Source organism: Dermacentor variabilis, chromosome 11 (genome assembly GCF_050947875.1).
Source record: "Dermacentor variabilis isolate Ectoservices chromosome 11, ASM5094787v1, whole genome shotgun sequence".
Classification (NCBI taxonomy): Eukaryota; Metazoa; Arthropoda; class Arachnida; order Ixodida; family Ixodidae; genus Dermacentor; species Dermacentor variabilis.
In genome coordinates, this window is record NC_134578.1 from 68,769,358 (window position 1) to 68,793,522 (window position 24,165).

General features: G+C 45.1%; 1 protein-coding gene across 2 annotated transcripts in view; it reads right to left on the reverse strand.

Moving 5' to 3' along the window:
- The window catches only part of RyR (Ryanodine receptor), a 313,565-nt gene that overhangs the window by 228,116 nt on the left and 61,284 nt on the right, over positions 1–24,165 (reverse strand). For both annotated transcript variants that reach the window (XM_075673606.1, XM_075673605.1), the window contains exon 2: positions 5,367–5,471. In XM_075673606.1, the coding sequence (XP_075529721.1) occupies positions 5,367–5,471 (105 nt within the window). The remainder of the gene's footprint in view (positions 1–5,366; positions 5,472–24,165) is intronic.

Here is a 24,165-nt window from a genome sequence, read left to right on the forward strand (position 1 = left end):
ATGCTTACTTTTGTTTCTGCGCCATTCTCAAGTATCCAGAAACAATGCCCGTGCTATATATATATATATATATATATATATATATATATATATATATATATATATATATATATATATATATATATATATATATATATATATATGTCTGTAGGGGGGGCGCATCATGCAGGCAACGTTAGGCTGGCGTGCTTTGCCGACAGTTCTTTCGAGCGAACATCTATTATTCGGCCAGGAAAGGGTGTTTTACCAAGAGTCCATCAATTCGGCCTTTCAGAGGAAGGCAGTCAACAGGAGAAACACTGTTTTCCCGATTATTCCGGGCCTTCTCAGGGATCCGCACGTCTTGAAAGTTCACCTGTTGAAGGGCCCTGTCTTGTAGGCAGCAGTATAACGCCTTTCTTTCGCCTCAGAAGTATGGACTCAACAGCGCAAGGCATGAAGCGGGAAAATGGATCGTCCAAGTCCTAAGTAACCCTACCTGTGTGTAGGCAGATCCACTTCCAATGGGAAACACGATGGCAGCCTCTTCGCGTGTACTACCCTTGACTACACAGGTCTGTAGAATCTTCTCGTAACATAATTTTGTTCTTTTCCGCATTCAGCAGAAACGCAATAGAGGTTCTTGGATGATTTGAGGGTGACGAGCCAGGTAACTGCAGTCTATCTATTGTATTTACAACTGGTTCGTTTAGTGCGCATTCATTTAATGAACAATACGTATTGCCAAAGCAACCTTGTCATGCGAGGCCCACGTAAACTTTCTTGTTTAATTTTTTTCACCGGGTGCTACCTTTACACTAGGCAGGCTCACAGTTACTCACTGAAGCCTCGGAATGCGTTCAGACTGTCACACAAAATAAAGCGACCACTCGCGGCAGACTATCAACATATTCATAGCTGCAGGCCGTGTTTTTTGGACTCGGACGATGCCGCCAAATTATCAAAATAATTGGGCAGTCCGAAAAAAAGAAGATTCCGACGGTAAAATTTAATTTACCGTTTCCTAGGCATCCCGATCTTGCTTCAAAAAGTAATGAGCTTCCCTTTTAGTTATCATAAATTGTTTCTTTCCTGATTTCGTTTTTTCCTCTTACGTAGTTACTCATGGCAGGTTTCTTTTCCATTGCCGCCAACGATGAGATTATTTAAGCCTCTCTGACTTTGCGCTTGACGTTCTTTGTTGCTGTGTTGCTCACCTTAGAGGCCGCATACTTGCCGGTAAGCTTCCTAGTTCTTTTACTCCTATGTGAATCAATGTTTTTCCTGTACAGATACTTCAACACTCCCCCAGCCCATTTACTTTCTTCCATATTCCTCAGTCGTTCTTCATACTCAATTTTACTGCGAGCTTCCCTCACTTCAAAACTAGTCCGGCCCATATCACCCTGCACAGCTTCATTTGTAGTCTTCCCGTGTGCGCCTAATGCGAAGCGTCCCACTGACCTTTGGTTGCCATCGAGTCTTGATTTTACCCCTGATTTCAAGCAAACAAACGCATTTCCAAAATTAAGTCCTGGAACCATTACACCTTTCCACGTACCTCTGGATCACCTCGTACCTATAGTATCCCCATAGCACTCTGTGCTTCATTATGGCGGCATTTCTCTTCCCCTTTACTGTTATTGTTTCTTTCACGTGTTTCCATATATCTATTGCCTTCGTTTATCCATGTACCACGGTATATATATTCTCTTACCCGAGGTATTTCCTGGGCCTGTATTGCCGTTGTCTGTTCACTGTATTCATTGAATACCATAACACCTAATTTTCTGATGCTCAATTTCAAACCTCAATTCTCGCCTTCCTGTCCACCGATATTAGCCAGATGTTGCAAATAACTTTGCTTGTTAGCAAGCAAAACAGCAGGAAATCGTCAGCAGGACATCCAGTGCCATCTAGTAGCGGCTTTCGGAGACTAACCAGTACGCAGATATGCGCCTGACGTTTAGTTACTTTCTTTCCCAGTTTTCGTACTCCGTACAAAGGTGCTGGTCTTGCTCGAGTGTGGACCTATGAATGACCTATGACCTATGAATGACCTATGACCTATGAATACGGCAGCTCCATTGAGGAAAGGTGCACTGGTATAACAGCACAATAAAGCCATTCCCGGAGCTTCTGTTTTTTAATTTTAATTCGAGTAGCAGATTGTGTCACTCTAGGAAGTTCGAAGTGTCACTTTCGAGCCTGCACTTACTAGACTGCCTTCCCCCGCTGTACACCAACTTAGTCACAAATCATCTTCGTGTTTATTCAATTACTGCCAAAAAAACGGGGCTTGGAAAGTGGAATGACCCAAAAGCATAAATTATTTTATGGCACTCTGAAAGCTTTATTACATTGCTTAAAATGGCGTTGTGTCTGCGTTTGAAACGTTGTTTCATTTTCCTGTTTTATATCTTGATGTTTTATTCTACTAATTCTTTATACATTTGTGTGTACTTACCAATACGTGAACGTTCACTTTTTCAGCATTTATGTATTTATTGTGTAACTGTATTAACAATTTCCTACATCTTTCATTGATACTTGCAATATACACTCCGTCTGTTTACTTACGAACAAATATCTCGAAAGGGCTGACTTGACATCTTCAGTACTTACGCAAGGCGAAATTGATTGGGAGCGTTTCGCTTTTAAACCATAATTGTAGCATCTATGCTAAAGCAAATAAATGAATGCAATTATTAAAATAGTATGTTAGTGAGGTCTCAGAGTTCGTTAATTCGGTTACTAACATATCTTACAACCGATTGCAGCTTCGTGCTACAATCGGCTGAATGACGATTTTTTCCTGTGATGAACATTCGTCTACCTTGCGGGATTCGGCCGAACTGGTTTGTTAAAACGATAGCTACTTTGAGGCAACATTTTTATGCAAGGAGTGCTCTTTATGCAATACCACGTTAGTTCAATTGCCTCCTGAAAAGTAATCCTAGTGAAGAGGCAAAAAAAAATTTGGAGGACGCCCTTAAGCTTCGCCTTTAAGAGTGGAACGCGATAGCGTTCAAAGATCCCTGACTGCTTCTCATGCTTCCCAGCAAATGAAACTTATGTAACCATAATGCTTACTGGCAAAGGCTGGCGGCGAATGCTATGCCCAAAGGTGAGTTATCTGGTAGAAACGCTGCCCTTTGCGTGGGCCGATCCTGAAGTTCGTTCACAGGAGCACCAAAAATTACATCGTTTTAAGGTTTCTGTTATTGTTTCGCACTTCTATTATTTCAGTCTGAGCAAATTTAATATAAAAGTCATGTGCCTGTCGCTGTTTTGTTTCACGACGTTTGTTTGCGGGCTGTAATTCTCAAAATTCTGAGAAATAGCTTTGTCGAGAATGTAAGACAAGGTGTGAGCAACTTTAGCGATAGAATGGTGTGGCAATATAACCTGCATATACCGCGTCTCATATAGCAACGCGTGGTACATACGTATACCTAAATATATACGGAAATTTTCGCTCACAGGACGCCAACGCGGGCTACGACGTCGACACCGGATTTGCTGCGACTCGTGACCCTTAACGCTTTCGCGTTTACAAGCTTCGTTTGGTTAGTGGGAGCTAAAAAAATGAAGAATGCATTTCGAAAGGAAAAGAAATTAACGGGTCGAAGGTGGTCAGTGAACTAAATTTATTCTGCTGTTTGTACCAGCGTTCGAATTGTCTCGTTGGCCTATCATTTGTTTTTCCTGTAGCGCAATACACTCGAACTCAGACACGAAAAGTAAACAGTGAGTCAGGCCGAGCCGCTCTAAAACATTTACGCAAGCGTATATATCGACCCGCGCTGTTATCTCTGGTTCAAACATTACCCCGCTCAACTCGGACAATTTCCATACTAGCCTCGCGAGTCATTCTGAGACCGTTGGCCTAGCGTACTTGGCTCTCGGCGATCGATATACCGACTGGTCGCTTGCATGCACGCCCTAATTACGAGCACGAGCCGGGTTCTGCGGCTACCAGCGGGTCGCAATTACTCGCATCAACTGAGCTGCTTTGAGAAAGTCGAGTTGAATGGGCGCCAAAAAATCTGGCCGACAATTTACGCTGTGCCTTTCTTTTTTGCTTGATGATTATCCCTTTTCCTATTCTAGCGAGTGTTTAAAGAAACGTTTTGGCTATGGAGTCGCGATTGCGTCTAGCAGCCCTCTTTTTGAGGACCTCTGAAATCGGACCATGAAGTATAAAGGGACAAGTATACTCGGTCAGTTATGTGAACCGTACTTCTCATAGAGGTATGTTAACTTTGTTTTATAGGCTTAGGTGAATTTCATGCTAAGAATGTCAAGGAGCTCTGTTAATTAGGTCACCTTAGTTTCCTTCCTGGTAATTTTGTGCTGATGCATGAGGTACATGTTTTGTATTTTATATAAGCATACATACGCGGGTACGGATTTTTTTTCTTAAATTGCGCAATTTCAGTATGGTTGCAGGGCAAAAATAATATCAAGAGCCAATTATAATCAATTATACTGCTCCCTTTGGTCGTCGACCACGGGCGGTTTGGTAATGATATATTAGTTTTTGTCTTCTCTTTCTCTTTGCTTAGCCCTTTGAGCTGCTTAACAAGCCACATAGTATAATTTTTTTAACGAGTACCTCATGAATATGCTTTATCTTATTTTTCTTGCTACTGTGATACTATCTAATACTAGGTGATATTCGTGATATTTGTGATATCAACCAATATTAGGTGATATTTATAACATGTGGTAACATGTGATACATGTTACCGGTGTGAAAATTAGTAGCCTGCAGTCTCAGAATTTCGTGTCAACATCTTATTTATTCATGCCAGTTTTTAAGAAGAAACTTGTGGGGTCGCGGACACACGCAGATAAAACGTCATTTAGATACAAAAATTGAGGCCAATCACAGAGAGAAACGACTATGGCGTAAACTTTCTATACAAAGGAAAGGAAATGAATTCCCAGGCTCAACGAGCTCCGATATTTAGGATAAATGTGCGTAACATAATTCCAGCGCACACAGATGAACATAGCAATGTTTTAGAGCGCTGCCGCACCACTCTGGGCTACAAGAAAGGCTCATTGGTGTGCGTATCCGAAAAAAAGAAAAGAAAATTTGGGTTGACTTTGGACGCACGTGGCTCGTTAACGAGCACTGCGAGTGGCTTTCGCGTGCCTCCCTTTGCAGTTGCACCCATCATTCCGTGCTCGCAGCCGATGAAAGCGTAGCAGCATATATATGTGGTAATTATTAAGGAGGAAAGAGACGCTTAATTTCTGCAGCCCATCAGGGAGCACGGCGCAGCGTCATAGGAGAGAGGAGGAGGAGGAGGAGGAGGAGGAGGAGGAGGAAAAGAGGTGAGAGATATAGCAGCATCGACCAGTGGGCTCGCTCTTACCTTGTCGGCGATGTTTTCGAGGTAGCAGTGTCGGTTGCCGAAACCTTCCGCGGCAAGGCACACTCGGGTTCCGGTGGCCGTGCACTGGAGACACACCATGTCATCCTGGGAGCGGAGGAAGGACAAGGACAACATCGGGTCAGGACACGGCCTTACCAGCGAAGAAGGATCGAGCGCGGGTCGAATGCCGCGGACGGGACGAGAATACACTGCAGTTTCTGCTTTGCGGTCACGGCGCCAAATTGTCGCCGACAAGAAAGACGACAGCACGTGCAGCGCACGGCCTGACACGGCTTTTCTTGTCCGTGTCAATTCAGCGCTATGCACCTCAATCACTCCATCGAACCAACTAGACGAAAAATCTGTATTACCGTTTCTGTTTTTTTTTGTCGAATCTAAAGTGGTGCCTTGCGGCATAAAACGAATGAGACTTGTTGGACAAACCTACACCACACTTTGTTAAGGTTGACAGAGTCCAATACGGCTCTATGGCATAGATCATAGGTGCCAAGGTGGTAGTCAGGCGAGTGGCTTGGGTGTAGCGCCACCTTTGACAGTGGCACCTTAGTAAGGACAGCCAATGGAAGCTCCCGAAAATCGTGTTTTGAATACGAGTGCGGGACCAGGCTTTCGCGTGAACCAGTCCGCTAACAGTCCGCTAACATGGGTAAGTGGGAAAATGAATCCGCTTAGCGTGTTTGCACACTTTTTAATCACGTCATACCAAATAAGCTCCCGCTGTAGCTTTGGGTGTCGTACTGCTGAGTATTTATTTTACTGATCTTCACCAGCGGCGTGTTCGCGAGTATGAGTAGCAATGAACTTTGACGACTTTATAAATACTTTGACAAGGTTAACTTATCTGTCTGGTCATTTTTGTTACTTTCTACAAGAGCAAAGTTTTCGCATCGGCGTATTGCTTGGCGTACACCATTAAACCTGTACTTTTTGACTCAAGCGGGAAAATGTTTCGTAGCTCAAGCCATATAAGTTACGGAAAATGACAGCACCGAGTAAAAATTTTGACACACCTAAGAATGATGGTGTTTGCCATCAAGCGCACACCAAGCGCCCTTAACGGCGCTTGAGTGTTTTGCACGCTTTTATACGCGCAGTTCTTTCTCGTATGGCTAACACAGTCATCCTTAAAGGTGTAAAAATTTTACGCTTGTCTTTCCTTCTGAGCATGGAGTTTCATTGAGAAACTGCGAAAGGCACGCTGACTACCCAGTGAACCATTGAAACACAACCTTTGTGATTCAAACACAATGATTATAGCAATAATTATTAGGATTTCACCTATAAAAGCTAGCCACGGGCAATACGCACGTATATTGCACCAACTGCGCCACGGTCTACACTAGCAAACCTGAAGTCGCTGAACAAGTTGTCATTGCATTGGCACTAACAGACGATAGATTTACAGAAATTTATAGCGACTCGAAAACAGCTATTAGAGCTTTCAATAGGGGAAATTTGCCCCACAGGCTGCGAAAATAATTAACAAAAGGCAAACAAATGTTACGCGTTTCATTTATTGGTTCCCGGCGCACCTTGGTTCACTTGATGGTATTCCTGTCAATCCAAATGAATCGGCCAACAGCGTCGCCCCCGATCTTACAGACCGGGCCGCTTCTACATATGGTTTTGATTCTGCTGGATTGGAGAACTTACAGAGAGATACCCTCATTACATACAATGAAATTACAAAACATTACTACATGGGAAGGAGGGAGTTTCCACCCCCTCACTATAGACTAAACAGAGCACAAGCAGTTACACTTAGGCAATTACAAACAGAGTCTCATTATTCACCTGCACAAATAAAGGAATGGTATGACATTGCAGACATGAATATTATATGCAAAGCACGCAAAAAGGAGATATGCACGCTTGAACATATGCTCTGGGAGTGTGGGTCGCTCGGCCCTGGCATTTCCCGGAATCGGTTTTTAGGAATGATAAGATCTCCAGATCACATCCCTCAAGTCCTGGCTGACCAGTACGCCCGTGATAGGGCTAGGAGGCTTGACCTCCCGGTCCCAACATGGGACTAGCCAGGCGGGTGGCAACACCTTGTACAGGACAAGAATAAAGTTTTTTCCTCCTCCTCCTCCTCCTCCTATTTGCGCCAGCTTATGTGTCAGTTTTGTGCAGATTGGATTTCCTAGAGCTCGCTTAAGTATTGACGCAAGGCGTTTTTTTTAACAATATTTATCCTGTCTTCGCCTTCTTGCAGGATTATATTGGATAAAGTTTATCCAATCCAATCCTACAAGAAGGCGACGACACTGGAGGTTGCGAAACCTATATGTGTGGCCACGGGGCGCTTGGCCGAGTTATAATATAATTTGTTTACAATTTGATGTTTTATGTTCCAGAATCACGATCTCATTACGAGGTACGTTATATTGGGACGCCCCAAAAAATTGTTTTCCTCCCTGCTTTTTACCGTGCACCCAATGAACGGCACACTAGCGTTCTTGCATTCCTCCCTCATCGAAATGCGGCCGCCGTGGCCAGGATTGAACCCTTGACGCGGGGCTCAGCAGCGGAAGGCCCTAGCCGCCGAGCTACCGCGGCGGAGAGCACCGCCAAAGTTAACCAGGAGCCGTGTAGATGTTTTCAGGACTTTGTCTTGAGACTCAATAAACATATAAGTGGTGGATTTGTGATTCAATTAAGGGCAACTTCGAAGGCCTTCTTTCAAACATTATAATCTAATGCTTGTATTTCCGGCATGCGCGCAATGTGGATCGGCGTGGAAGGTTGTGCATATGCCTGTGCACAGAACATAAGGAATAACGGAGAGCGCAGATAGTTGCAATGGTAAAGCAAATCGTCGCGAAGATTTAAACGGGGCGCTTGCCGGCGCATTTCTCGTGAGATTAGACGTGACGTACGTTAGTTGAAGAACAAGTCGATAAGGGAAGCAAACAAGGGGTGCTTTTTTGCTCCGGAAGTATGTCGGTGACGGCTAAGAAGGACTCGTCGAATATGGACACATACGGGTTTGCAACGCCAGATGGGAGAGGTAAGCGGGACGGAGCGTCTGCATCAGAATCTTTGCAACCTGATCGGTAAACGACGCAAATGTCGCACTTCTGGACCCGTAATGACCAACGGGCGAGTCGACCAGGTGAATCTTTCGAGGGGAGCCAACATAACGCAGGATGGTCTGTAACCACGTCGAACGGGCATCCGTAAAGGTAATCGCGAAGCTTTCCTATGGCCCATATGATGGATCGACACTATTTTTCCGTTAACTGAATAGTACGCTCCGGCTTTAGGGAGCGCAAGGCTGGCGTAGGCAACGACGTACTCGCGAAATCCGGGTTTACGCTGGGCAAGCTCAGTTCCGAGGTCGACCACGCTGCCGTCTGCGTGTGTTTCAGTCTGGGGAGTGGGTCGAAATGTCGCAGCATCGGAGGCGACGTAAGTAGGTGGCGCAGTGTGGTGAATGCATCGTCGGCATGCTGGTGACCATGCCGAAAGGTCGCGACTGCTGCGGAGAAGGCCAGTCAGAGAAGTTCGCTTTATCTAAAGGTCAGTAAAGGACTCTGACTTAAAAGTGTGTACTATACGAGTAACCCACAAACTTCCTCGATTACAAATTGCGCAGTTAGCCATTCACTGTGGCTTACATAGTCCAATAGCAATTGAAACTATGACGTCCAAGTAAGAAACAAGCTTGTTCTGAATGTCTGCACTACAGGACCAAAATAAAAGACACGGACTCTGGACATAAACTGTTTTGCCCCTTAAGTTGCTATATTGATCTATTTAAAACATTGCCAAGGAAAACGATCAGAACTCCACCAACTGCCAGAACGGGTGCGGCGGTGCTACTGAGGAAAAAAAAAAAACTCTGCTATTCCCGTGCATAAATTATAACGCTTTTCCGTCCCTATGCTGATTCATTACATGTCATACCATTGCTACGAAACTATGTGAAGTCAGATCATCATTTTACATAACCATTGGGCACACTGTATGCATTGAAAATCATTTTGTGTAATGTAACAATTAGTTTATGTGCAATTGTGCCTTTCCGTGGGTCTATGTGGTTATATGTTAGCGAGTGTGGACCCGGACACTTCTTTCAAAACGTGCCACGTATACAATGCTTCGTACTTTCTATATGTTATCGTCCAGGTGTATTTGCACCGTCATTGTGATTCAGTGTTCGTGTCGTGTTTTGTCGAAATGAATTTTTTCCTAAAATGGCAGGCAAGTTTCGCTTATTGAAAGTTTAGACAGTAACTTAGAAAGACGGAGGCTACGCATGTGAAAAGCTAGTTCTCGGCCGGACGCTACACGGCGCGCGTCCCTTGAAAACTTTCACGTTAACGTGCTAGAACGCAAACGTAATGAAAAAATTGGAGGACGCTTAAGCTTCGCCTTCAAGAGTGGAACGCCACAGCGTTCCCGTCGATCCGCCAAGGGGTGTAAGACAATGGGCTACGGCGCAGCGACTACGCGCCCCGCATGGGACGCGGTGAGCGTCGAGCAACGCAGCGTTCGGCGCGACAACGAAATGTGCGCCTGAGCAAGCGACGCACGCCTGAGCCTTAGAAACAGCTAGTTTCTAAGGTAACACCGCGTTCACTAGAGGCGCTTTTGTACCGCGTTGAAGCATCGAACGCGTTGAAGCATCAAACTCGTGGCTCAGACGACTAATATTCACACAGCAAGATGCGTGCTGGAGTGCTGCGATATTACAAATAGCCGCGTGGCCATCTTGCAACTAGACCTTGAAAAAGCTTTCGACTGTGTCGCGCATGAAATTTTGCTTTGCATACTAGATCATGTTAACGTTGGTTCTGTTATTCGCGAGGGTGTCGCCCTGGCGTATCGGAACTGCACGACGCGATTGATCGTTAACCAGAGTCTGGGTGCCCCCATTAGCGTGCAGCGGTCGGTACGCCAGGGTTGTCCCCTTAGCCCTCTTTTGTTTTGCATCTACATAGAGGCGATGTGCTTAAACATCGTGAAAAAGCAGACAATTCCCGGCTTTCGGTTGCAAGCAGCGGAAGTCAAGCTGCTGGCATATGCGGATGATGTGGCGGTTTTTTCAACGAGTAGGGAAGGCGTAACTGAGGCTATTAAATGTGTAGAGAACTTCTGCCAAGTCACAGGCAGCAGAGTGAATTTAGCAAAATCACTAGGGCTCTGGCACGGAGAATGGCAATCGACGCCCGACCGCTTTGCAAACGTGTCCTGGGTTACGACCCCAACGAGGTACTTGGGAGTACCTCTAGAATGCTACCGTGATAGTGCGACATATTGGACAGCGCAGACGCATGATACACGTGGAAAAGCGGAAAGGTGGAAAGGAACGAACTTATCGATTTTTGCTAGAGAAACCGTGTGCAATCTGTTCTTTATTAGTAGGCTGTGGTATGTAATGCAGGTGTTACATTGTGCAAGGCTCAATGTACAGAAGCTGCATCGAATTTTCGCCATTTTCGTGTGGGATGCGCAATGGGAAAGGTGCAGCCGGACAAATCTATTCAGAGGAGTCAAGAATGGTGGATTGGGCCTGGGACACCTTTTTTTGCGGCAGATTGTTAACAGGTTTCTTTTCCTTCGTGACGTCAGCGATCCTTTTTTGCGCACCGCATGCCAAGTAAGGCTCGGGCGCGCGTTGCCAGACTTTGTTGTTTCAACCGAAACACTCACGGGAGGCATTTTTGGATATTTTAGAGAAGTTGTCGCAAGTGTACGATTCCTTGCAACGAGGTTTTCAAATGAATATTTATCTACTGTGAAAAAGAAAAAATTGTACAAGGATTTGTGTGATGTCGTTCTGCCGGAGCCAATGTACAGAGCCTTGTACAGTGGAGGCCCTGGTAGGGACGTGTTAAAGAGAGTAAAAAGAATGCAAGTTGCGCCAGGGGTTAAAACCTTTTTTTTAAATTACACACTGGAACGTTGCCAGTAAAAATGTTTTTACAGGAAAAGGGCTTATTTCTTCCATGGGGATCTCACTGTCTTATCTGCAAACAACCAGAAACGATAGATCACGTTTTTCTTCATTGTTGGGGAGGGGTATTTTTTTGGGACGTACTACAAAGAACGTTAAAGAAACAATTTCCCCTCGACCCTCATGGAATACGGTATCTACCCATTACTAACGAGGATGGTTTTCCGTTTGATTTAATAATGTTAATTGGCCTCCACAGTATTTGGCGCTCTCGAATGGCAGGATACTACTGCGATCCCGACGCACGACCTACGCGAATTTATTTCCGTGAAACTGAGCATCGGTTTGTTGAAATTTTGAAGGCCGGCGGCGATACCCCCGAGTGGCTGTCAAGGGTGGAGCCATTGATGGCTCTAAATGAATTTTAATGTGGCGAAGCCAGCCCCCTACCAGGCTGTTTATGTCAATACGACGTGTTCATTGTATCTTTTATGTTTTGGTTTGTGTATTGCTATTGCTGTTCTTTCTTTGTCAAAGTCAGGCAATAAAGAAAAAAAAAAAAAAAAAAAACTCGTGGCTCAGTGGTAACGTCTCCGTCTCCCACTCCTGAGACCCTGGTTCGATTCCCACCCAGCCCATCTTGGAAGTTGCTTTTTATTTATGAAGTGCCTGCCGTGATTTATCGCTCACGGCCAACGCCGCGGACGCCGACGCCGACGACACCGGCTTTTCTGCGACACGAGCTCCTTAACGCTATCGCGTTAAAATTGTTAAAAGGCAGGGACGTCGTCCGGTGCCAAGGAAGCGGACAGCTCTAGCAGAGCGTTTACGGTCCGCTCCACTCAGACCGGTGTGTCCTATAGAACACTTCTGCGCAATCGCTCAGCAGTAGGTTGCAGGTGTGCGAGTCACTCGTATACCGGCAGCGGAACGGATAGAACGCAGCCCACATTCCACTACGAAGCCGACTAAGCAGAGTGCGGGGATGCTGCGTTGACTCGTTCTCCGTGTCAAGCTGAGAGCGCGTCGTTGGCGTCTATGGGAGACGAGCTCGTTAAGTAAGCGAAATCAACGCACTTCACGTAGCCACCCGGGTGCACGCGCGTGTGACATGTGAGCGGAGCGGAGCGGGAGCAGTGATCTGCTGAGAACTGTCTTTAGTACACGTTGGCAACCGTACTGCCGTTCCTCTGCCGTCCCGCCTCGCATAGTCGGACGGACGTCAGCGTCGCCGAACGATCTCGCAAACTGGACGGGGGCAAGGTGCTCTGACCTGGCGTTTCTCAAGCGAGTTCAGAGGAGGCGAATGCTTGTTTCACCATTCGTTCACGAGAACCAACGATAGCGAGAACTGAGGCGTCGTAGGCCGCTGTTTCATGACCTATATGACACGCATGTCATTATCTTCATGTCTTGACAGATCATTTATGTTCGTCTTACACTCTTGCCATATATTATGTCAATTTTGGTACACATAGGTTAACGAAACGACCATGAGTGCACAAAGACGTAGGCGGCTGTTTCATGACCTACATGACACGCATGTCATGATATACATGTCATGACAGATCACTTATGTTTGCATACACTCTTTCCATACCATGTCAATTTTGGTACATACCAAGTTAACGAAACAACCATGAGCGCACCAAGACGTAGGCGGCCGTTTAATGACCTACATGACACGCATGTCATGATATTCATGTCATGACCGATCACTTATGCTTGCATACACTCTTGTCCTACTATGCCAATTTTGGAACATACCAGGTTAACGAAGCAACCATGAGTGCACAAAGACGCAGGCGGCTAGAAAGATAGATAGTGCAAAACTGGCAAATGTTCGCCAAGAAATGCTACGCATTTATTACCTAAGTTAGTGGACGGTTCAGAAGCCGTTGCCGTAGCACAATTGCTATGCAACGCACGCGTAATGCGGAGGTTGTGCGTTCGGCTCCCAGCAGCGAAAAGTAATGCTTTCTGTATTATTTTCTACATTTCAATTTCAGCTACAGCCAATTTCCCCGATGCTTTCCTTGTGCTTCATTGTCTATTGGAATTACATGGTCATTATTAACAAAATCCAGCCCCTCGGTTCCCCTTCCTCTCTCGTTCTATCACTAAAGTTGCTCATGCCTTGTCTTACATTCTTGAAAAAGCAATTCCTCGGAATTTTGAGAATGCAACCCACAAACACATGTCGTGAAACGAAACAGCGCCTGCCCTTTAGGTTAAATTTTTTCAGGCTGAAAGATTAAAAATGTGAAAAAATAACAGAAGATCGGCCCACCATAGAGGCCACGTTTCTACCAGAAAGCTCACCTTCGTGCATAGCATTCGCCGCCAGCGTTTCCCGGAAAACATTAAGGTTACATAAGCTGCAGTTGCCGGAAAGCGCCATAAGCAGACCCTTTGAATACTATCGCGCTCACCTCTTTTCTCTCTCTTTCACTCCTCATTCCCCTCCTCACGTGTGTGGTAGCAAACTGGACTCCGTTGGGTTAACCTCCTGGCCTTTCCTTCTTCCCTTCTCTCCCCCCCTCCCCCCCCCCCCAGTCTTAAAGGCGAAGCTTAAACCTGCTCCAATTTTTTACCGCTGTGTTATACTGAACTACTTTCGGGATAGGCACAAGAGAACGCTTAGGCGTTGACAAGAAATTGCGGTTAGTTTCCAATGAAAATAAACGCTTTAAAACGAGTTTGAACTAGCACCGAATCCGCTAACATGTAAAAATGCTCAATACTCGTCTGTCCCACACACGTGATAACAACTGCAATGACTGTGCACCGGAAGTATGGGTTAGCAAAGCTAAATTGACTTGTCGATTCGTTGATACAGCTACAAATGGGATTAAATGTTTACGAGATGCGTGTTCCGCGACAAAAGTCGTACGTCAACCCACTTTTGCCTATTAACCATTAAAACAGCATAACACAACGTAGGCCGCGTATATACTAGTACATAAAACACCTTTAAATCCAGGTTACGCGCCCAAGCTTATGAAGTATCTTTATTTTTTCTCAAATAGAGCTGTCTGCGAGCTTTTGACCCTGCCTGAACGTGCACGGGATTGGACTCTCTCTGCACATGAATATCCCCACATAGAATTAATCGCGCGTTAAACATTGATCGTGCTGAACTCCACAAACGAAAAGGCAATAAAAGTTGCAGATATTCACCGTAATAACACAATGCAAGCTAAACACTCTTATAACAATCATGTGGGAATAAAATTAGCGTCGAGCCCTTCTCGTTAACAGAGGTCGACGAAGACAAAGATATACAAGAAGGAAAGCCAATATGAGCGCACAATACAGTTCATAAAGGGCTCTTATGTTTAAACTATGAAAGGACATTGGCTTAGTTATGAAAAAAATTTTTTTTTGCACCCCCATTCCAAACTTGTTTGTGACTGGGGCATACACAAGTTGCAGGATTAAATACGCACGTGTCTTATTTTCCTTAGGAAATCTTTTGACAGCCAACGTTTTTGGGATATTCATTTCTGATCGCGTGTTTTGCTTGGCGGAGTAGTTTGAAGACAGAGCCAACCGACTAGCAGAGATTTCTTGCTCTCACAGAGCGGCGTATTTTCCGAAAATAGCAGTTTCGATCTCTCCGTAATGTTCTTTTTTTTTATGAAAGTCAGCTATTTTGAGCAAAATGGCGGGGATCTCGGCGATCGAAAAGTGATGACGAATGCTGAGGGAATCAATGCGGCTGCTGCTGCAGCGTCCCAGAAAAGAATTCTGCACTTAACAAACAGAGCCGTCCATCACCAGTTGTGTAGGGCCTGAGCGTTGGTAAGGCTTCCAGGGCCCTATGATTACGTCGAGGTTATGATTTGACGTGTTATAAGCTGGCACTTCTTAGATTAGGCTGCCGTTGCAAAGCATCTTCCAAGGGCCGCTTGACATATGGAGTGCACAGTATCCGTAGTGGAGTAACGGAGTAACGCGGTTACTTCCTCAAAGAAGTGAAACTTAAAAGAAAATGAGGACCGTAAGTTTTTGATAGGGTGCAGGAGGGAGTTCTACATGTAAATCTGGAAACAGTGAAATAGTGAAGGTGTATATGGAAGGTCTGACGTAAAGATATGAGACATTGCTGTCTATCCTGTGAATGATTTTCAAACATGAGCTGTTTCTGCAGAGCAAGTGAACCTGGCTATGTGGCTTAGTTTGGCAAAATGCAAATGACACAATAACATTTGCGTGTTTCTGTGCTGGAGTTTAGGGTCTCTGCCAATCTTTCATCTTTTCTCTCATAACGAATATCTTTCTGCTAACCCCTTAACTTATATGGGACACATTTGTCCCCGAATTCGAAACGCATCTTAATACACATGTTCTGCCGCTACAAACCTGTTGAGGGCCATTTACGGAACCAGTTAGCTTCTGTTTCGGTTGACAACTGTCTGACAAAACAGTGACGAGACATTGGTGGAGTCGCGCAGAAATGGGGTGCTTTGCTGTCAACAAATTAAGTACTTGTTTACAGATTTTTCAAATAAATTTAGGAAGATAATGCGTGGAATACATAGTGCAGTGATCGAGGGTCCTTAACAAATAAAGATTGTTGTATTTAAACGAGTGTAATATATTTTTTGACCAAGAAAGAGGCATTCGGACATATGTGTACGAGTGAACCGTGACAGAACACTGGATACCAATTGGCGGCGTTCGATTGGGGGTGGCACTTTAATTTTCTAATAGCCGCTAGAAATGAATAAATTTGCATACCTTGTGCCTTTTCGTATGACCTGGTTCATCTGATATCAAAGCTTTTATTTTTCAATATTATGGCAGGAGAACCACAAGAATTCCTTCCAACAAGACACCCAGATAAAACAGAATGTTCAAAGCCACCCAGAAAGTGAAGGCGAAAAGCTGCGTCAACCAAAGATCTCGCAATTACTGCTCCCGAAAACTATGTGTGTAGTCAAAGGGTCACCAAATTGCAGAAAACGCACAAAATGACGAATCACAGCTCATTGCCGCGTGTGACGCAGGGAAATAAAGTGTATCCCTAGTGCAAATAACCGGCGGGTCTTCATAAGAAAAAAATATCTTCTGTTATGAAGTTGGAGAGCTACGTAACAATGCTTGCAAATGAATTCGGTATGCTGAGCAAAACGATCATCTTCGTAACATCGGCAGAAAAAAAATCAAGGCCTTCCTAATCGTCAACCTTCCGGTGAGCTATCACGTCCTGTCCGGTCAAAGGTATCTTACGAAGTGGACGGAAAGTAAGGAATAAAATACTGACTCCGAGTGTTATTTGAATTCCTGTACATTGCAGTAAACATTGTCTACATCACGCACGTCACACTGCAAGCTGACGAGCCCACTATGCCTGCTCTCACATCGTTGCAGTTCTGCCGAGCAGTCGCCCAGGTTCGCATCGAAACTTTTGGAGTCGAGAGCGGAGTACAAGTCTCGAGCACATATGCAGGCGCATAAGAATGTGCGCTACACAAGAAGCTCCCCCCCACCAAAGCTAAATAAAACCGTGTATCTGCCTGCTGCAACATTTTCAATGTTCACTAGCGCTTCCCTACTGCAAGATATTGCTTCGTGGAGTTTTACGGTGGAAGCAGCTAAGAAGCACACGTAATTGTTCGACTGCCTTTAGGTACATAGGGACACATATGTCCCAAAGACTATCATAAGCTATCCGAAATATTTATGAAAAGTGTTAAATATAATGTTTCGAAGGCCAAAATGAAGAAAAAAACAATACATGGATAATTTATCGGCTAATGTCCCTGAGGGGCCGTTAAGAGTCTCTGTGTAATATGCTTCAAATAGCAACATTTTTTTACAGCGAGTCATCTACCTACTACATACGTAAGTCGGCTGCTTTTTCTCGAACTGAATGCGGAATGGGGAACACACACACACACACACACACACACACACACACACACACACACACACACACACACACACACACACACACACACACACACACACACACACACACACACACACACACACATGCACGCACACAATACGCAGATGCAACTCATCTGTTGGAATTCGAAAATGGAAGATTTCGTGAAGGGGTTAAATAACTGCCAAGCAACTTATAAGACCCCGACCGTGTCACCCACGCAAACACGCGTTATGCCGTGTCCGGCATTAGCTTCCTTTGCTAAGACACTGCACCTAGCGTCCGCGCGCATGCAGACTAGAGCAGTCCATTTCTAAAGATAAGAGCGAACTATGCTTTAATCGGCGAAAGACCGATCAAGCAGATGCCCGAAAACCCTAAACGTTAGCAAAGTACGCACAGAAAGGTTTGCTTTAACAAATGAGTAGTGTTCTTGACAACGTGTACTGGTTGCGAAGATAATATTTAGGTACCGTTCGTTTTGTCACTGAGTAATTTCGTAAGAAACAAGGCCAGCAGCCAGGACAGCTGTAAGGATATTAAAAATGGAAGTGCTTTCTATTCGGCAAAACAGCAGCAATGATCCACGGTCAAGAAATTCTTCGAGGTTTTCCAAAAAAGGCATCGCTTATAGAAAAAAGAAAAGATTCCGGCGATTGCGATACTCTCAAACGCGGAATTTAAGCGCAGCTGTATGCGTGTTTTCATCGCGCGATAAACTGAGGCCGAAATCACCGACTGGCAGCGTGCCAGTACTGTCAACGCCTTCGCAGCCGGAGGGGCAGTACGGGAACCCTGGCATTACGAACGGCGTCGGAGCCGGCTGTGGTAGAAGACGGCAGGGAAGACGAACGCGGGAGCAGTGGCATGAGCGCGTTCACGCGGTTACGCCGGGTTGATGCCGACGCTCAACCCAGGAACGGGCGTCTGAGGGCTGCGCTGTAAAACAACTTTCAACGCTAAAACCATTGCGCCCTCTTTTGCACTTTGCTAGTGCGGGCAGACCGGGCGTTAGGTCCCACTATTCCGAGTAAGGAATCCCAAAAATCCTAGAACATTTAGCGCCGTATCTTGACAATAGCACTCCGGAATCTGTCCACGTCTCCAATGATAATTTCTATGCGAATCCGAACACCGCCGTTACCTGCGATTTGTAGCGGCAGGCGTACAAACTTATACTTGGAAGTTGTTTTACATAAGCGGCAGTATTATCAGAGCGGATCTCAAAGAAACGGGGAACTATTTGGGGTGACGAAAGATATTTGTTCGAAAAAGCAACGTCGCCAAGGATCTCAATGGAACAGGAAGCACTCAGTCTTCTGTTACGGAGACGAACTGACGTGGTACCTCTACCGGTGGTGGAAATTTGTTTGCGCGAAGCGAGAGCTTCCGTAAATGACAATAATTGAGCGCGGTCGTCCCGAGTTTAACCCGCCGCCATTCTTCTTTCCTAACGTAGGAAGTCAATATTAGCAGACTATCTAATATTTATACCTAAAAAATAACTCCGTTTCCTGCTGTTTGGGTCCCGCTGTTGCAATTTGTTTCTCGGCTGATGAAACAAGTTTATTTGACCATGTAAAGGTGCCGATTCATTAGCGCCAAGTTTAAGCACAATATCTCGAAGTATGCATACCTAGCGCGAAAAAAAAAAGTGCTACGATAGAAGCGAATACGGTAGTTTGTGTCGCGTTCAGTAACGGGTACCATTTTTGGAGGCAAGCAACATGTACGGACAAGTATTTATCAAGATGGAAGAAAAAAAGTTTCTGCGCCATTTTATGAACACTCTAGTCGATACATTAGTTCTTTCTATTTTCGTACCAAAGAGCAACATATAGAAGCGCGAAATCTTAAGCCGAAGTATTAGCTGGGTTTGTTTGCCGCTGTAAGAGGACGGATGAATGGAGCGGAACAACCGAAGGCTCAAACAGGGACCTGTATTGCTCCCGTCTTATATATATATATATATATATATATATATATATATATATATATATATATATATGGTCCCTGGTGTTGGGCTGCTGAGCACGAGAACGCGGGATCGAATCCTGACCACGGCGGCCGCATTTCGATGGGGGCGAAATGCGAAAACACCCGTGTATTTACATTTAGGTGCACGTTAAAGAACCCCAGGTGGTCGAAATTTCCGGAGTCCTCCACTACGGCGTGCCTCATAATCAGGAAGTGGTTTTGGCACGTAAAACCCCATAATTTAATACATGGTCCTATCATAAGATGGCAACAAACACTGACACCAACGACAATTAACACAAGGGAAATTGTTTGTGCTTAATAAATGAGATAAAGGAACGATAAATTAACGGAAATAAAAGTGGATGAAAAAACAACTTGCCGCAAGTGGGGACCCATCCCACAACCTTTTGTTGACTTCTTACAGCATGACTAATAAAAATTGGGCCCCTCGGTTAACCCCCTTCATTCTCGCTTACATATATATATATATATATATATATATATATATATATATATATATATATATAGTCAGTTAGGAGCGTACGCCTAACCCTGAGAAATATTTCTGAAAGGGATACTCACACGTTTAACAATATCAAAAATACCATTATTTTACAAATGTTTCAGCTGGGGGCCGGCCGGGGTTCATCAAAGTGAACGAGAATACAGAAGACGTTCGTTTCCAAAGTGTCAGTAAGGGCAAAGAGACGTGGAAAGAACGTGTGGCTCCAAACATAGTGTTAGCGGAAAAAATACTAAAATAATAAAAAAATGAACAACAAAAGTGCACGTTTTTGTTTTGTTTTTTTAAACGGGGGACTAAAACACGGACAACCCATAGACGGCTGGGATAAGTCAAGGACGAGGAAACCACAAAAAGAAAACGTCCTTTCTACGGTGGCGAAAGGGGAAGGACTTGTGGGTGGCTGCGATGAGCCGCCCCCCAGACAGCGCCTTCCCCAGTCTCGAGGGACCGTCATCGTTTAAGATAAGACGACGCCACTCTCCCACAGACCTGCCGTGCGAAGGGGGCATGCGACATGCTAGCGGCTCCCGAGTAAAAGAGAGATGTGTGGACGTGACAGCACGAAGCAAGACCGTTTTACAGGCGTCGTGGTTGGATTACAAGGAATTTCCTTTCGGCTATAACCGCATTCTTAAATCAGAAAGCAAGCACGTGAGTTTCCCGGTGCTTTCGCTAATAGTTCAGGTGATGATATTAAAGTTATAAATAAAGGGGGAATCACGAATTTCCCGGTCGTGGTGTGAGCTAAAGCCTGCTTACAAGATCGTCGCTTTTAGGTCATTGAAAGAGTGACCGGGAAGGCCGACATGTTTGGATACGGAAAGTTTTTTGTGAAAAGAGATCTTGCAAGTGACCTGCGGCTGTTAAATCGTATCCTGAAAGGTGTTTCTGTCCGTCCATTTCCTTTAATTTCAACGGAGAAGTTGGAGACGGTACTGTTTGCTTTCTGTGTAGTTCTCACGTGAGGACTAACCTGGCAACGCGATTTGTTGCAAGACATACATCCTGTGTCACGGCTATGACTTAGGGTTGTCGCGTATTATTTTTTATTTTTCGCATAGAAAACGCGGGGCGGTTCCAAAAATATATGCTTAAGGCGATCACTTTGAGCAAGGATGTAATTATGGTACTTTCTAAGGACAGCTGAGCGTACCGGCTCAGAGTGGGTAAGGATGATATTTGTGTATTCTTCAGTATTAGGTGGTTTAGCTATAAGTATGTTGGCACGGCTGAGCTTGCCAGCTCGCGTTACAACATCATCAATTATCTTCTCCGGGTATTTATGCTTCAGAAGGACGTCCTTCATTAGCGTCCAATTAGTAGCGAAATCGTTTTTCGGACATATACGCTTAAAGTAGTGTGCTTAGCTGTACGGAATGCCCGTCGTAGAATACTATATATATATATATATATATATATATATATATATATATATATATATATATATATTCTGTGCTAGCTGTCCCTGTCTGTAATCGCTCAGTTGGAACAGAGAGGGGGGGCGCAATACCTCTTTCTCCCATCTCTACTATAAATATAAAAAGGAAAAAGAAAGTGACAAAAAATTAGAAAGAAATTTGCGAAAACGCTGGAAGCTGTCGTGCACTAAAGCTAACAGCACACACTCATGGGGCAATGTGTCTTAATTAGGAACCTTCATAACACAGTGAAACAATGTACAATCAGTATTTTCAACTACCGGAACCTGTATGCAAGTTAACGTCTATCGTAAGCCCTCACTTTCCGTGCGTAAGCGTCCACAGCACGTGCAGAAGCGGCACCCATCGGACATACTAAGACGCGGCATAGACGCGATCGTATCACTCTGGGCGGCACCGTCGAGAAAGCTATCCGAAATCGAAATACGGACACGGCACACTGTAGTCCCGCAGTTATTATACCTGTGTCTGAGTACATGGTATGCCCGACAAGAAGGCCTTGTTTGGCTAACCGATGCACTTTCATTAACCACAAAGACAGCGCCAACAGACGCAACACAAATAGGAACAAAAACAAAAGTGTACAGGACAACGTATGGGCAGGAGGGAACGTGTTTTACCGGTGCCTTGATGGTCGGCTTCAGGTTCCTGTTGCGCATAGTTGCTGCCGCTCGTAACCCGAAAAGCCGGAGACGCTTCGCCACCGAGCACGGGCTGCGCGCACACTGCGCCCCAATCGAGAACCCGGGGCGCCCAGCTCGTGCCGCTACAGCGATCGAACCACCTTCGGAGCCAGCAATAGATCTTCGAAGAGCGCCACTGTTCTTTCTTTTTCGCCCGCCTTGACGTCGCGTCGATTTGTGACGTCAGGATAGCGTGAAACCTCCCCCCCCTCTCCTTTTAGTAAGGGCTATCCCTTTTTTTTCCCCTATCCGTCATTCTTTTTATTTTCTTTTGATCTGCCTCTTCGTGTGCCCTGCCATTGTCCCGCACTCAGACGGAACTCCGAGTCCTTCAATGCCTGGCTAGCTTGTCTGTATACGCCGTGAACGGTAAAGTGGACTCGGGAAAAGCGGATCGCTCAGTATGCCCATTGAAGATAGCGGGGGAAAGGCAGAAGGGAGAAAAGAAAGAATCGGCGACGCACGTCAGGAAAACGCTATAAACGTCCTCCGAGTTGGGTAAATCCTGAGCAACGACTTCGCTCACGCAAGCTGCATGTCCTAGCTTCGTACAAGTCTCTTTTGCAGCGTTGGGGACCTATGGTAAGGCGAGATCGATCAGCGTGAGTGCGTTAGCTGCGAACCAACAGAAAGAGTAAGCGTGACTGCTAGTTTTGGACGAACGGGGCGTTTATTAGACAGGCGAAAGCATTGCAAGTACCTGTACGCATAATTATATTCCTCGTACCCGGTGGTTTGCGCGCATCGGGAGGCCGGCTTAAGGAGCATCTGCGTGTACTTCTTACTTACACTTGTAGCTGGAGGAAGGTAGCACTTATGTAGCGCGGATCTCTTGAGACGTCTCGAGAGAGATGTAGAAAAAAAAGAAGAAGGTTAAAGGGAACAAACAGTAGAAATTTCTTCCAGTGTTCTATGCAATGAGCCAGCTACGTATTGCGTATGTGCTTCAGTATAGACCTACATACTGTCACGCACTACAACTTCAGTAAGAAATTCACCGGAGGGTGCGAACAGCCTAACTTAGAGCAACCACTACTTTCAACATTCTTTTCGTTTCAATTCGGACTTCTACCGCTCGCTGATGAAGTTGATGGCGCTGGCTTCTAAACCTTTAGAGGGTCAGTAACGCTCGTCATTGCAATGAATATGTATTGGAGCGACCAATCGCTCCGAAAATTGAACTTTCGGCTGCAGGAATTAATCGCAAATGAGACATGTTTATGCTAGCAGTAAAACGACCAGCGTTATACCAGATATACTTTCGATACCGTGGTAATATTCATGCGTATACAGATGGTTCTTGTCAAACAAATTATTCTAAAGCTGCCTTTGTCGTTATAGAATGGAACCGAATAGGTTTAAACTGTCTTACACGACATCATTAACTACAGCCGAGCTTTTTGCAATATTGTCCTTCTTACGATACCTAAATTCAATGCAAAAAGGGAACCAATGGGTCATCCTTTGTGACTCGCAGACAAATTTGTCGGAATTTCGTGGTGACATCAGTAATTCGCAAAACTATGTCTTTAGCTTACGAGATGCTAAAATGAACTCACAAAAGCAGGCGAAGAGAATCGCTGAATAATGTTTGAATGGATTCGTGTCCACTTCAATATCCCTGGGAATGTTGCAGCAGGCAAGGCCGCTGGACAAGCTCGTGTCAAGAACTCCACACGTGATCGCCCTCTAATGCCTGGCGAATTGCAGCGCATACTAAGACAAATCTCAGCTCGTGGTTGCAAAGCGACATGCTTTGATCAGAACTCGAAACGTTCAGATTTCTTTCACATTGACCTTTCGCTTCAATTAAAAATTCTGGTCACATTGGATGCAACTAGAGCAGTTGAAACGCTCATTCGCCATCTGCAGCTCCGTACCGGGTACACAAAACACTTTCTAAAAAAAAATACCCAGGGCACTACGCCGATGAAAGTAAATTTAAAAGAAAAGAAGACGTTTCGGCTTTTAACTGTGACCAAGGCTCTCATGTGGATGCCTAAACGTCTTTTATTTTAAATTTTACTTTGGTCGGCGTAGTGCCCCCGGTTCTGTCTACCTTTTCACCATGTTCCATCCCAACCAGACGGGCTTCCGTCAAACACTAAGCTTCAATACATTGTCTACAAAAAATTTCACGAGCTAACAGTCCGGAATGCACTTGTAGCCACGAGGATGAGGATGTACAGCATCTACTGTTAGAATGTCCCCGACATAACACACACCGATAACGTTTAGCGCGTGATTTAATGGCATTAGACCGCAGGCGCTTCAACCTCAGGAAGAACTTAGGCCCTCGGCCAAGATATTCATTGCAAATACGAGCGTTACTGGCCCTCCAAAGATTTC